The 15157-nt window shown below is 40.3% G+C and overlaps 1 protein-coding gene across 2 annotated transcripts in view; it reads right to left on the minus strand.

Moving 5' to 3' along the window:
* The window catches only part of pappaa (pregnancy-associated plasma protein A, pappalysin 1a), a 108387-nt gene that overhangs the window by 71773 nt on the left and 21457 nt on the right, over positions 1-15157 (minus strand). For both annotated transcript variants that reach the window (XM_046067052.1, XM_046067051.1), the window contains exons 7-8: positions 10535-11036; positions 84-212 (exon numbers count right to left, since the gene is read on the minus strand). In XM_046067052.1, the coding sequence (XP_045923008.1) occupies positions 84-212; positions 10535-11036 (631 nt within the window). The remainder of the gene's footprint in view (positions 1-83; positions 213-10534; positions 11037-15157) is intronic.

Genomic DNA, 15157 nt, shown 5'->3' on the forward strand with positions numbered 1-15157 from the left:
TTTATATTAAAATGCTTCTTTGCACATCTGTATGCATGCATTTTAGTATATATATTTAGATCATGAGTGTGTGTGCATGTTACCTCTGGATGCGTCCATCCCCGCAGTAAGGTGCCCCCAGCTCGTGCTCCAGAGGTGGGGAGGGCTCACTCTCACTCCAGCCAGAGATAGTCTGGACCTGGTAGGTGTACATAACATGTGGCAGCACATCCCTGCACAAACAGAAGCAAAAATCACTGCAAATTGTCCATAAATTGCAAACTGTCCAAAAATTTGGTTTAATGTGAAGCCTTGGAGAAATGTCTAATAAATTAAAAGGAATAAGAATAATAGCTCGTACACTGAGAAAGCGACTCGGACCAGGCCTGTGGAGAACGGGTCGATAGGATTTGTGTGTGTGATATAGCAATATTTCAGCAACTAAAGTATTAGAGCCAACGCAAGTGAAAACATTTGTCTCTTCCACACATATACCTATCCAATCCAAACGCTTATATAGCTGTGTTTGCCCGCTTTGGGTCCAGCTTTCATTTGTTCCCTTATAGTGATTCAAGGAACCATCGTGATGAATACACATTGGACAGGAGAAATATTGGGGGACTACTCACTTGGCCGGTGTAAGTCGTCATGATGGTTTCTTGAGTCACCATGATAAGGAAGTCTGAAAAAAAAGTCTGAAAGGAAAAAACATAAATGAGAAAACCTAAACCATAAATGAAAAAATCAAAGCTGTAAATGAGAAACCAAAGCAACAAAACAAAACTCAAAGAAAGGAAACTGTATATGAGAAACAACAAAAGCGCAAGTGAGAGTGCCTGTTTTTATTATTGTGTTATGCTCACTTTTTCTCTCTGATCTGTTGTTTGCCTTTACATGTTTACTTGCGTTACCATCAGGTTTAATAATTTCTGTTGAATTCTGGCCCTGTTTTTCTTCAGGCAGCCTTACTGATTTCTGTAATGTCATGGGTCTCTTCAGAATCATCAAAAAAGTCTTCTGCTTTAATTGCTCAGACTAAAAAGATGCAAGTAGCCTGTTTTATTAATCCACAGTAGGTACTGTTTCATGTTAACAACTTTCTCAACAGGAAACTAAGCTAAGAATAAAAAAAAATTAAACATGTAAAGGCAAGCAAAGAATCTAAAGCGTTTATGTATTCACCTCTTTTGACTATCATAGACAATAAAAACAGGATAACTGATTTTCATTTCAGCACTCTCATTTGCAACTGAATTGTTTACAGTTTTCTTTCCGTTTTGACTTTTTTCCCCCTTGTGCTTATAGTTTTGGTTTCTCATTTCTAGTTTTGATTTGTCGCTTTTGGTCATGTTTTCTCCTTCATGGTTTTCTTTTTTGGCTTTCAGAGTTTTTGACCCTACATTTTGTGTGTGTGTGTGTGTGTGTGTGTGTGTGTGTGTGTAAACAAGACCTATGGGTTTTTTTTTTGTGAATTCTATATTATATCCATTGAATGTTGTCTGAAAATTGTCCTGAACACACCACAGCCTCATTTTGTGTGAATGGCAGGCAGTGGCTATTTTATATTACAAAGCAGAATCCCGTTGGCTTCCTTATTACAGACTAATTAATAAAAATAATAAATTTATACTGTTTATTGCAATAATATTTGTTATATTTTGGCTTATGCTGGAAAAAATATACATGGCTCCCAGGGCTCAGTGAGGAATATTTTTTTTGAGGACTACTTTGTGTTACCTCGCAATACTTTTGCATTCCCTCGCAATACTTTTGTGTTACCTCGCAATATGTTTTGCGTTCCCTCTCAATACCTGTCTTCCTCCATTAGCCTACTTCCGAGCCATATGCGCAGCTGCTCTCAGTGCAACACTCCAGCTTATTGAATTTTACTTTGAACGGAGAATTTCCTATGTTTATATAGTAGCCTGCTACTGCTCAATAGGCATATTTATGTAGGCTTTAATCAAAAAGGACCAGGCACCACGGCGGGTGATCGCTCCAGAGGAGAGGGAAGACAGCCGGGATAGAGCCATGCTGGCCCAGCTTGGACGTAAGGCTGCTCCCGGTAAATGTCCGGTCTGGAGGAGATGGGACTCATGCTGCCAAACACCGGAAAATTGAAGACTGTTAAGCCGACATCTTTACACAGACCTGCCCCATCAATGTCCTGGAGCATGCAGCGGGCACACCGTGTTCTGTCAGAGCGCAAGGCTCCGCCGAGATGAGAGGAAGCTGATTCTGTGTTTACATCGGTGATGCTTGGTGCTTAAACAGTCAAAGTGGATGGACACTGTTTCCTACATGTCAGACTTCATATGGAGGCTACATATCTCACATTATGCAATCCTGTCCACTCACTAGCCTATAGGCTAAATGTTCATGCTGCTACGGCACTTCCACACTGTTTACATAGCCGACTGTTATTAGGCTGCTCCCGCTACTGGCTTATATTTCAGAAGCTTGTAACCATCAGGGCTCCGCTAATGTTAAGTAGCCTACTTCTGATGCTGCTATTATTTACATAGGTTAGAAATAGGCTATACAGGTGAACATACTTCAGATTTGGGGTTGCACTATTAGGCTACGCACTTTATAATGCTCCAGCCCTGCATGCCATTCTCACTCCCCTAACAGTATACAGATCAGCTGTCTCGTCTAGTGTCATACTGTAAATTACCCTCTTATTTGTGCGGGCCTGACTAATAGTGAAAAGCTCATTAAATAACCTACTGAAGATGCATTAAAAATCACAAATGATTCAAAGTAACTTTGGTTTAATGACTGCTGCATTAAACAATAAATGCCATTCTTTCTTTTGGCTGGCCAACATGTCTATTTTTTGTTTTGTGTCTTGTAAGTTGAATAGGCTATTCGTTATTATTTGGTATGTGGATCAAGACCTTGCAACGCACATTATGCAATCCTGTCCACTCACTAGCCTATAGGCTAAATGTTCATGCTGCTATGGCAAGGTATTGCGAGGGAACGCAAAACATATTGCGAGGTAACGCAAAAGTATTGCAAGGGAATGCAAAACATATTGCGAGGGAACGCAAAAGTATTGCGAGGGAATGCAAAAGTATTGCGAGGGAACGCAAAAGTATTGCGAGGGAATGCAAAAGTATTGCGAGGGAACGCAAAGTAGTCCTCAAAAACAAATTCATAGTCCTCAAAAAAATATTCCTCACTGAGCCCTGGGAGCCACCGTAAAAATATGCAAGGGAATGCAAAAAAAAACAATTAACTATTGACAATGAAGGTCTAGCAATTATTTTATAATTTGAAACACAATATGGAATATCAGCAAGAAAAAGTATATATTTAAAAGTATTTGGTACGTGTTACTATGAAGGCACTGTAGAGAAAATGAGTGAGTGTCATGCATGCTATATGTTTTCTACATTATTCATAAGGGGATAGGGATGCATACATGTTGTGTATAAGTATGGCTAGTATTGGTTAAGTACAGGCAAACAGTAGGCGTATAGGTGGGGAACAACATTAGTAAATGAGGATAAATAGGACCAGTAGGTCAGCCAGAGATAATTTAATGTGGACCATCAAGTACCATAGAACTAATTTTGGAATGCACTCTGCAATGCTGTAAATGCAGTGACAAGCATGTTGGGATACTGGAATGCTTACATAAGTACCAGGGCATATGTAGATTCATGTCCATTACGCAAAGCAACTCGCACGCACATATACTTAAAAGCTGGCATGCACAATACCTTTTGTTATTAGTAATTCACTGCCAGCCGAACTACACACTTTATATTTAAACAAGAGTGAGTAGGAGTTGCTGGGATTAACGAGACCAGTTATTTCTCCTTTGGCTGCACCTCTGTGTGACCATTTATTCATACACGCAGTGATTTTTCAGGCTGTCACATCATGAACCACTATTCCCACTGCTGCAATATACTCCCCAGTGTGAGTGCAATGTAACACCAACAGCAAACAATGCTCTGACATGACAAAGGTTTTTCTCAAAGCCCAAGCTAGTCAACAATCAAATCAAGAAAGTGTTTGAGTGATGTGCAGGGAAGTCATAACCTTTGATAAGCTCTGAGTGAAACCATTCATTGTAACATGTTTGATTTGGCAAACTCGTGAATAAGAGGGCGACTCATCACAGGGTTGGGGGTTCAATCCCTGGCTGCTGTCCACATGTCGTAGTGTCCATTGCCAAGACACTGTCCTTGTGCAAGTTGCTTGCAAGGCAGCGTTGTCATCATCTCTGTTTGTGTCCATATGTGAATGGGTAAATGAGAGGCAAATTGTAATGCGTTGTCCAGAATGGCTGAACCCCCCCCCCCAGCTTAATTTCTCCATTACTCTTGTGTTTGTTCATCACATTCCTGGTGGATGAAAATAGATATAGTTCAAGTTAGCTGCACTATCCTAAATCTAAAAACTGATGGACCTAAAGTTCGAGTGAAAAAATGAATTTCCCCACAGCAAAACGTGTGCCTAGGATGAGATATTTATATTGGCCTTATTATTATCAACACAGAATGTTTGACCTGACAGACTCTCTTTTATACTACAGTATGTCCTGTTCTGAAATGTTGGCTCATGCTGGTGCAACTCCAGGCTACACTCAAACATGCCCCCTCTAATTGAATTAGTTTAGCCCCTGGAAAAGTCAAGCTGTGGGAGACTTTATCTTGGAGGAGAGCAAACACACAGAATAGACAGAAAGAAGAGAGAAACAGAAACTGCTTTGCAGCAAGGCAGCACATGAATTTCCTTTTTGTGTATAATGAGAAATTCTGGCTCTCATACTGTGGGTAATTCAATGAACAGAAAAGTAATTGCACTGCTTGATCAGGCCACACCGAGAGACATGGTCATGCTAGAACAAGCAAGAACAAAGAGAAAAGTGGCTAGATATGACTGAGTAAGAGGTAAACAGGGACGAGAACAAGAAAATACATAAAGAAAATTCATGAAGAATCAAAGGAAGAAGAGATAAGGGAGTAAATGGTGATTTCTAAAACAGGGTCTAGAGAGAGGGGTTTCTGTGGAAAACATGATGAAGTAATAGTCATCTATTCTTCATTAGGCTGATGTTTATTCCATCGATCACAGGCTGTTACAATCAAAATAGCGCTCTCCCAATAGCTTTGAATAAGATGATGTTTAGTTACTCATGGTATAACCAGTTATTGGAGATTTGGAGACATCTGAAATGTGACAAGCAGTGTCACATTTCAGATTCAGTCCTGGGAATAATGATGGTCCTCTTTCAGCAGCAAAGGTGGAAGTAGCGTGATGTCGGTGTACCGCCACAAAAAGTCTTAGGGAGAAAGTCGAAGTGGATGACTGAGCGTGCAACCACGGTCTCTTAGACCACAGGCTGTGGTTTGCATCCACAGTGATTGTTGATTTTCTTTTGTCTATCTAGGCTGAGAACTGCTAACCAGTCATGGCTGCAAAAAGCCATTAAAAGCCAACTGAACAAAAGTCTCTTAACTAGAAGTCAGGTTCATTGTTTTAATTAAAAACTCCAATCGATGAACTCTACCGGAACTATACCATCCTCACTTGTTTCTATAGACTATACTAAGAACTCAGATGCCACTGTGTCACGCTACAAGCTTGGGCCACATAGGCAGCTTCCTCATCCTAAGCGCCTGCAGGTCTTGATTCTGGACTCCTCTGCCCTGTCACACATGAGGCACTGTGGCCCTTTCTCTATGGACCTAGATAAAATGTTAGGTTTTGCAGCATAGCAAGCCTGTGACTATACCCTCAGTCACAGAGCAAACACAAAGCTAGCCACTGCCCCCATCAAGGCTATCAAATGACTACAAGAAGGCAGCTGTGGAAGATCAGAGGTCTTCTTAACAAAAAGATCAGAACTACTTTGCCCATAGACCTTTGTGCTTCACTGGGGAAACAGTTGTCTACCGTCAGTTTGATGGTCTTTTTGTTTGTTACAGAGTTTAAAAAGGCCATACCATGGTAAAACAAAGTATTTCCAAACAGATTGTAGAGGTTGTTTCAGATGTATACAGATCCAAGGACATATGCATAATCTACTCTACAGTAAGGTTTCTACATCCTGTGCTGGACTGAGAGTTAAAGTATGCTGCCAAGCAACATATGTTACTTGGGTGTCAAAATGCACCTTTGGTGCTATAGGGTCAATAGTGCTACTACTCATAGGGCGATAAAAACTGTTTAAACATGGCTTTTACCCTGTTCCCAATTAAGTGCATGGTTGATTCCTCCTGACCTTACTCCTAATAGCCATGCTGTGTTAGGTGTGGTGCAGATGTAACACAGTTCAGTGAATTCTCCATCCGTTAGATCTTGGTGAGTGGGATGTATGAGAACAACATTTAGAATTGCAGGGACATTAATAAACAGTAAATCTGTGAAAGAGTTTTTTAGCCAGCATAATCTCTAAGTTGCTCTTGACGTGGTACAATCATTTGATGTGTGTGTATGTGATGGATAATATCCAGTCACAGACATGACTTCTGGCGGCATTCCAAACTTCATAAAACCACACCTTCATCTGTAACTGATTAGATATGATATGTAACTGATCGGATATGCAATGCATACTACAAAGAACTTTACTCCAGCCGCAGACAAGATGCATCATAGGTGCTTCTTTGTACATCCAGACATTTTTCTCAAAACCCCTGTAGGAATACAGGTTTTATCTTGGCTCCCGCTCAAAGTCCTATGCCTTTCAAAGGTGGTTTGATAGCACCAGGTGATTACACACAGAAGTATGTGCTAATCTATGTGCCTGCTACTGCGAGCAAGTAGAGTGTTGGTGTGTGTCTGTTCATCTGTGTGTGTTCCTGCCTTCACTTATGTGTGCGCTAGGCTTATGTATGAGCATGCATATGGATGTGTTTCCGTTCTGTAGCTGCTTGTTGTTCTTGGCTGAGAGATTCCAGATGAGAAAGGCAGATACATTTAAGGCAGTTGTGAAAATATCTTAGATTGAGCATGCAAGAACAGGGCAATACTCATTTTGTATGTGGCAGCTGACATACAGGTTTTACTGCTATTAATTTACACCTATGGTATGTCTAACTGCTACATGTTTAGACCTAAAAGAGGTAGACCTGCTTTAAAAGAGACAGGAGATCATTTTAATGACAAATGCATGCATTTATAGGAGTGTTTATAGGAGGTGTGTATGTTGCTATAGTCAACAGTTTTTGCATAAACATAACGTTGATACATCATCAATTAACCTGATCTAAAGATAGAAAGATATATATTTTATGTTACATTGAATCACAGCTTACTCAGCTCACCCCCAAACCCTTACTAGTGTAGTTCATATCCTGTGAATGCCCCCAACATACAGTTACTGATTATAATGTTTATCTTTACATAAAAAGAAACAGACAATCACCATTGTCTATCCTGAAGCAATTCAACCCATTTCTGATATCAAAAGAAAGAATTCCTATTCCCCACGAGGACTACACTGTTCACTCTTTCTGCAACTCATGAATATGGTTCATATTAGGAGGATTACGCAAGGCTCATTTCTCATGTCCAACAGCCTATAGAGAAGGGGGGTTGGGTTGGGGGAGGGGGAAGGGGGGTTGGGTTGGGGGAGGGGGGAGGGGGGTTGGTCTTATAAGTAAAGAAGAAATTGTTAGGCAAGTAAAGTCAATGAGTGATGAGAGAGAATTAAAATATATGGGGAATTAAAAAGTTTTGCTAAAACCTTCATAATTTATTAAAATATTACAATGACACTAAATTCATTGACATTAAATTCCAAATTAATACAGCTTAAATTTGAAATATATTTAGGTCATTATTGACATTGCCAATGAACCAAAACTGTCTCAGGGAATACATCTTTTTTTTAAATGTGACTGTGACTGTATTTCCCAAACAAATATCAAGTCTGGCCATGGTATGCTCAAAATGAACTACCTGTATGACATGTTGTCCAACCATGTCTGTAGGCAGGAAGTGTTTATACGTGTTATGAATGGCAATGCATTTTCAGATGTAGTCTCTCATGGAAGGCATATTATTGCACTTATTTGTACACACATAAAAATGACAGAAGTAGTAGTAGTACTAGTAAAGAATGAAAAAGAGAGCTTTTCAGAGAAGTCCAAACCTTGCTTACTTTCTCCCTGTCACACACTTGGCCAATCATAGTGTGAAGTGGACGTAACTGTCAAAAGTTCAAGAAATTATAGAACATAGAGTATACTGGTGCCTTTTCTGGTACACACAGAGGATACTCACAATAATAACTGCCAACCACATAGCTATTGACAATTAGCCAGAAAGTGCATAGCATAAAAATCTTCTTGCATCTTCCTTTTAAGAGGAGACATAAGGTTGATTGAATTCTCAAACAGCAGCAGACTTGTTAGCAGAGTAGCTTAGGGATGAATGGGGGATATAATGTGTAGAACCGCGGTAGAGTCTGATTACAGAGGGGGTGTGGGTTAGTAGTGATGCTGGGGGAGCTGCCCCCTCTCTCTTGTGTCTGGGAGGTCTATTAACATCAGCTCTGACATAGGCTGTGAATGAATGACAGGTCTGAAACCCACATCAGGAAGAGGATTAGCCTGTGGGCTGGGGTGCCACAGAGGGACAGGGTCAAACTAACCCAATCCTACCCTACTTTCTCAACCCCCTAATGTTTCCCCTTTAGCCTAGCAATGATTTACCCCCAACTGGTCTAACCTTCCACCCCTGCGTCTCCTCTTGACTTCACCCTTCTTACTCCCAACCATAATTTACCCTGTCACAATGACCTCCCAGCCCTTCCAAACAAACCACCACCCATGGATTGAGCCAAAGGAGCCAAGATGTCAGTTGTCTTCTTGTGCAGTTTGCCCCGGATCAGGTGAAGGGCAGTGGTCTGGCAGCGGGAGATCAATCATCCCCCTAGTCAAGACCTCCATCACTCTATCCAACCCCCGTGGAAACATGTTGCAAGAAGAAGCAGCTTACCGTGTGGTCAACAAAAGTATTTCAGCATCTGGACCATGGTGATGAAACAGAGCACTTTACATTGGATTTGTGGGATGGCAAAACATCTAAGTGAACTTTGCTCTTTACTCCACCATGTCAAAGGCTATGTTTGTTGTTAGACAGTGAGTGTGATGTGGCATTATATTGGCCATTAATTCAATCTTCTCTGACAAATGTATCACTCTTGGTTGTCCTGTTGGACAAATCTTTTATTTGTTTGATGAAGAATGCCACAGTAGTACGACACATTGGAACCTGTGCATAGTAATCCACTCACATACTGTTTCAGTGTCATATGGTAGATATAGAAGTTAAAGTCCCTGCATTAATCAATAACTGATATTAACTCAAAACATTGTAAGAAATGTGCAAACTATCCCTCTCGCATGTTTTCTCTCAATGTTTTCATTAAATTTTTTAGAATTCTTGTTTTTATGTTTTTCCCCAAACTGTTTTATAAATAAAGGCATAAGGATATACATAAATTTATATTTTTTTGCTGCTATTTGCTTGAATGAGTTAAATATTTTAATGGCTGGAGCACACATACCTACTTGCTCCAAAACTTCTCTGATCATCTAACAGAGACAAGATCCCATATGCTCTCACAACAGAAAATAGTCAGCCAGTGCCACTGACCACTACCGCTGGAATGCAACCACAGCTAGTGAAATATACCACAGCAGTAAAACTACCTACAGTACATCAATAATCACTCAAGTGTGCCAAAACCCTCAAATAAATACATCCCTGCTGCAGACAGCCTTCCACAGACACAGCCATTCAACCAGGAAGTGGTGTACGGACACTTTATGGAACTTAGATATCATCACTCCATCTTGCATAACATGCATACTCACCCTTTCACCTCTTATCAAGCATTTTCCTTCTCATGTGAACCACGCTGACAGCACAATAGTGAGATGGCATAACACAAAGCAGTGCCATGTATAGCACAATCTTCACTGAGTCAGCACATTCCATGTAAGCAAAGCACTAAACTCACCACAGTCTACAGATAATACCTTTAACAAGCCATCTGTTTGCCCTTGCTTCATGGAACATGGGAAAAAACAAATGTGGGCAACGATTGACCTGTGACTTAGGAAACAAATGTTGGGCATCAGATTTGAAATTGCAGAAGCAGCAGTGGCTTGCTAGTACTCCTGAGGGTATTGAAAAGGATATCTGGTATTAAAGAAAATATTTTTATGGATAGTTTCCACAGATAGATAAACACCTTTTTACTGGCTTGTCCAACAACCACTAATTACATCACAATGAAGCAGGAAGCTAAATGGTAATCACTTAAAAACTTATAAAAGAGAATAATTTGGGTAAAAACAATTGTTTCAAATGCCAAACCATGTCTAATATATTGTATTCTTTCTCCCTCTGTCAGGAAGAAAGGTTTGTCTCTCTCAAGCATTAACAAAGACAAAACGTGTTTTATATATGTTACTTAGAGTTCTAAACTCAGAGAACATATTGGCTTTTTATGCACGCCAGTGATGACTGATTTAGGTCTTTGTGCACTCACAAAACATTCACCTACCATGTCACTCACCTGTCTGTAAATCGGCGGGTAGGTTCATTCAACATCAGACCTTGTGGTGCATGGGTGAAGGGTGGTTGGCGCAACAGGCGGTAGCGTAGTGGTTGGCAATGCCTACAAAGTATGCAGTCTGGCTTGGATGCCAAGAGGGTGGCATCAATCTCTAGGTGGTTCTCCATAGTGAAAAACTGTACCCCATACACCTCTTCTTCTATGTCCAGCTTCAGAGTCAGTGGGGTGTCACAGAAGACATTACTGGGACCCAATGAAATGTTGTTCCCACTGACAGTCAGTAGCAAGATATTATGGATAGCTGGCAGTGCCGTTTCCTCAGGGCTGAAGAAGGTGACCCACACAGTCAGGGAGTCTGGTACCAGCGGGTAGGCGAACTCTAGCTGAAGCATGCAGCCCTGGAGGGGGCACTCTGACATGCCGACAACACCTTGTTCGATCCCCGCAATGGGACTCCAGGTGCGCACACTTGGCTCACAAGCCTGCTCCACATCTGGAGGGCCTGTGGGATAAAATTACAAAAAGAGACACATTGTCACACACACAACATGTAAAGAACAAAGAGACAGCAAATAATTCACAGATACACAAAACTGCATTAAATATAAATCAGACACAATAAGTAAAAGCCGCCTGGCCATTTCCTAAACTAATATAATGACTGATGATACACAAAGACATAATGCAGATATAATACATAATGTAATACAGATAGTTTTTCTACAGGTCCTTGAATTCCTCAAAGGATGCAGAAATTTTTCCAAAAAGGTAAGATAGAAATCTTAAACTAAATTATAAAGCTGATAGCATTTTTATGAGAGCTGACAGATGAAGAATTTACATCAGTGATCTCTGTAGTATATCTACACTCCTTGCAACATCAATGTAGAGGTGAAACTGAGAGTTCATTGTAAGTCCATCTGCAGAGGAAAGGCAGAGCTGAGGTGTATACCTTCTGAGAGGGGCCTGGTGCAGGGTTCTCACTTCACCACAGTCATTACAACCTCTAACAGTCACACTCCAGCCATATTTGGAGTCCACACACAGCTAACTCGCATTATCCCAAGTGACGTACACTAACATTCATCAAGCACTTTTAGAAGCCAGCAAGCAGCAGACACTATGTTCTCCCTCGATTTCCTTTTGTGCATTTCCAAGCTGGCAACCAACGAAGCCATTTGCTAACCTCATTTCTGGGCACCGTGCAAAATTCCAGTGTTTAATCAAGTGAGGACTGAAAACGGTTTCCAAGCCACATTATCTCAACACATTTATTATTGTACTGTAAGTGTGTGTGTGGCCAGAGTAGAGGTGAATTAAAGAAAAAGAGAAAGAGAGACAGAAAGAAAGAGAAAGAGAGGGAGGGAGGGAGGGAGAAAGAGAGGGGAGGTTGGGAGAGAATGAACTAAGATACTCCAAGAGCTTGGCTTTGCTCGGCTCATGTAGTCCTGGTACATTTTCATTGAGTTTGCAACAAGAGAAGCTGTAGCCACTGAAAATATTTTGTAATGTCAGCTGTTATGATGGGCCCTACTCCTGCTCTGGCGATGTTGCTATGTTGTTGGAGATTTAAGAGGAGACAGAATAGGGGTGTCATCCATTATGTAACCTAAGGCAATGTAAACTGTATTGTATATTAAGATGAGAAGATGTATCTATGGTTGGACGACCTGTGCAAGCAAAGGGTTTGAAATCCAACATCAAAACCACAATGATTTATTTTTAATGATCTGCTCAATTGTAGACAGAGCAGCTACCTGCGACAGGTGGTCAAGGAAAATAAATACACAATGGAAAAATAAATACAATATATCATATCAATATCACAGTCCTCCAAACTTCACAGCAGAACACAAGTCCCCCGAAAATGTATATCAGCAGCGTACTGCTACATAAACAGCCCAGCTCTGAGGTGTTTGACCTATAATTCCCTTAGAGCAGGAAGAGGGGGCCCCTAGGTGCCTGAACCATCCAGCCCTAAGCTTTGAATGTGAGCCATTCATTCTCTGTTGATCAGTTGATCCCATCTGGATATTAGTCTGTTGACAAAAACACCCATTCTGGGATACATTTGTGAAATACATTAACCATCACTGCCGTGTAATTGGCGTTGTGGAAAATCAGGCTGCTGGTGGGTCTCCATGTCTTCTGACTGCTACACATTAAACAGTAGAGATGGAAAAATCTGATTCAATTACCAATCAAGATTTTTCTGATTTGAAAAGTTTTATATTCTGATTTAAACCCCAAAATAGATGGTAATGGTTGCTCATAGCAAGACTTATTAGGCCAGACACCTGAAGTTTTGACTGTGGCCAAATTAGTAGACAACCCAGCACTGTTCCTGGGAGCTTGAATTATTGTGGAAGCTGTGTCCCTTTCAGCTCATATGATGTTTTTTTCCCCCCTTGTGGCAAAAAATCAATTCAATCAATCAATAAAAACACACAGACCGCCAAGAGTAGAACTGACAACCTGCTTACTATGGTATTGTTTAAGGTAGTGACTTTCTCCTGCTCTTTTAAGGAATTGGGGGAGTTCAAATGGGAGAGTCGCATAGTGGGTGTTGAGACCAAAAACAACCCATTGTTTAAAATCATTGAAGGGGCTGTGTTGTTTCAGATACCAATGAAAGGATAACAATGAATATATGAAATATGATTCAGGAAGTCTAGCTTGAGTAAAAGATCCATGGGTTTGAAGGCTTATCAGACGACAAAACACTGGACAGTGGTTTATATTACTACGAGACAAGATCTTTACAAATCTGTAAAGTGATTACGGTGATAATCATTTATCTTCCATTGCAATAATAGTTGTTTAAAACAGTAGAAGTTTTCAATTTCAAAGTTATCTACCACGACTCTACACTTGCACGTATCGGCGTGGCTCAACGTTTTGCTGGATGACCCTGCATTGTTTTGCTGGAGAGCTCTATTGCTGGCACCCTTGCTGCGTCAACAGAGTTGCCGAATTCAAATGAAAGAGGGGGATTCATTATTTCATACAGCAGCCTGAACACAGCCTTATTTTTCATCCTTGAAACATTTTTTTCTTTTAAGAAAACATATTGGTTGGCAATAATAGCATTCCTTCATCTTGTTAGTTGTCAGAACGTCTATAGGGTTATGGCTAATATGGACAGAGGGGCATGGGCTTTTTAACAAGCCAAGGCTTTTTTAGGATGGACACTTATTTTAACATTACTATCTACTACTAACTGAAATGACAGTGATGTACTCTGCTAGGGTTATTTTTTTGCCACATTTTTGATTCAGTCCCCAATCAACAATTATCTGTTTATCAAGTTATCTGATAATTGGGCGACATCAGAGAACTGGGAATTCCATAATCAGCTGTGCTGGCCTATTAAGCTTAATCTTTTTCATGCTCAGGTGAAGCATTTGCTACATTGCTGTTTTAGAATGAGGATGATCAATGTTTGATACAACTTGAGGTAATTAGCAAAAAAATTACTATTTGGCGAAGTATAACTCCAGGATAGATGCTGGTGCCTGCCCACTATCCAGTCATAATCCTTCTGCTCTGGAGTATCATACTGATCCACATAAAGTCCAGAGAGCCGGATGAATAAACAGACAGGGATATGTCCGGGCATGCACGCTTTATGCTTTCTAAGAAGTGTCTGGCTCTGGTTCTCACTATCGATGACTCACTGTCACACACTGTTACACACTTCCTCACTCAGAAGGCAGACATCAACCCCCTCCAACCCTTTTGCCCTGACACACATAAACAGAGAGACACTTCACAGACATTCTTTATGAAGGCAATAGACACTCTATGGCTAGGGAAGCAATGTCACATCATATTGCATTCTGGGTATTTCAGAGGTTAATCTGTCATAGCTGTTGGCAGCTGCTGTTTTATTTTTGTTTTGTTTTTTAATCACATGGAGCAGTTGACACTGGTGCTACTTTTGGGTACACATCAATACAGATTTTTTTGACTGACAGTGAAAAATAAAAATGAAAAGAGGAGCTAACACACAGTGTGATGACAAACTGATAAAAGGAGCCAAAGAAAATCATTAACTAGGAAGGTAATGGATGGTAGTACTGTAGTAACCAACATGGAGAAAACAGATGTAAAAAAGAGACATTAAATAAAACAAATTATTTTGATTTTAATAACACCAGAATAAACTAACATTTTTAATCTAAGTGTTTCACATGGCGTATAATGTAATGCCCCTTGAAAGGTAAAACTGAGCAAGGGAGCTGTGTTTTTTCTCTCTGCACAATAAAGAGTTACTGTTTAATGTAAATGTTATAATAAAATAAATATTCACTCAGCCACATCATACATTAAACAGTTTTCTCAAGCATGGCCAGTGCTGATCTTGGCAGGTAAAAGGTCAACACTCTTTCTCTTTCATAACCTGTTTTGTGTTTCAGTGTAGCTAATTACACAACATACCAATAGATCACAAGGAGTAATGCGTTAAACACAGAGATCCCATCAAGATGTCAAGGAATACTACTTTGTTCTATTTCACTGTTTATTGGAATACAACTATTTTGCAAGGTATGAGAAGGAATTAACAAATTATTTAGACTCTGGAAGTAAGTATAAGTCTACTGCTACCACAGAATTCCAGAG

The sequence above is a fragment of the Micropterus dolomieu genome, linkage group LG13 (genome assembly GCF_021292245.1).
Source record: "Micropterus dolomieu isolate WLL.071019.BEF.003 ecotype Adirondacks linkage group LG13, ASM2129224v1, whole genome shotgun sequence".
Taxonomy (NCBI): domain Eukaryota; kingdom Metazoa; phylum Chordata; class Actinopteri; order Centrarchiformes; family Centrarchidae; genus Micropterus; species Micropterus dolomieu.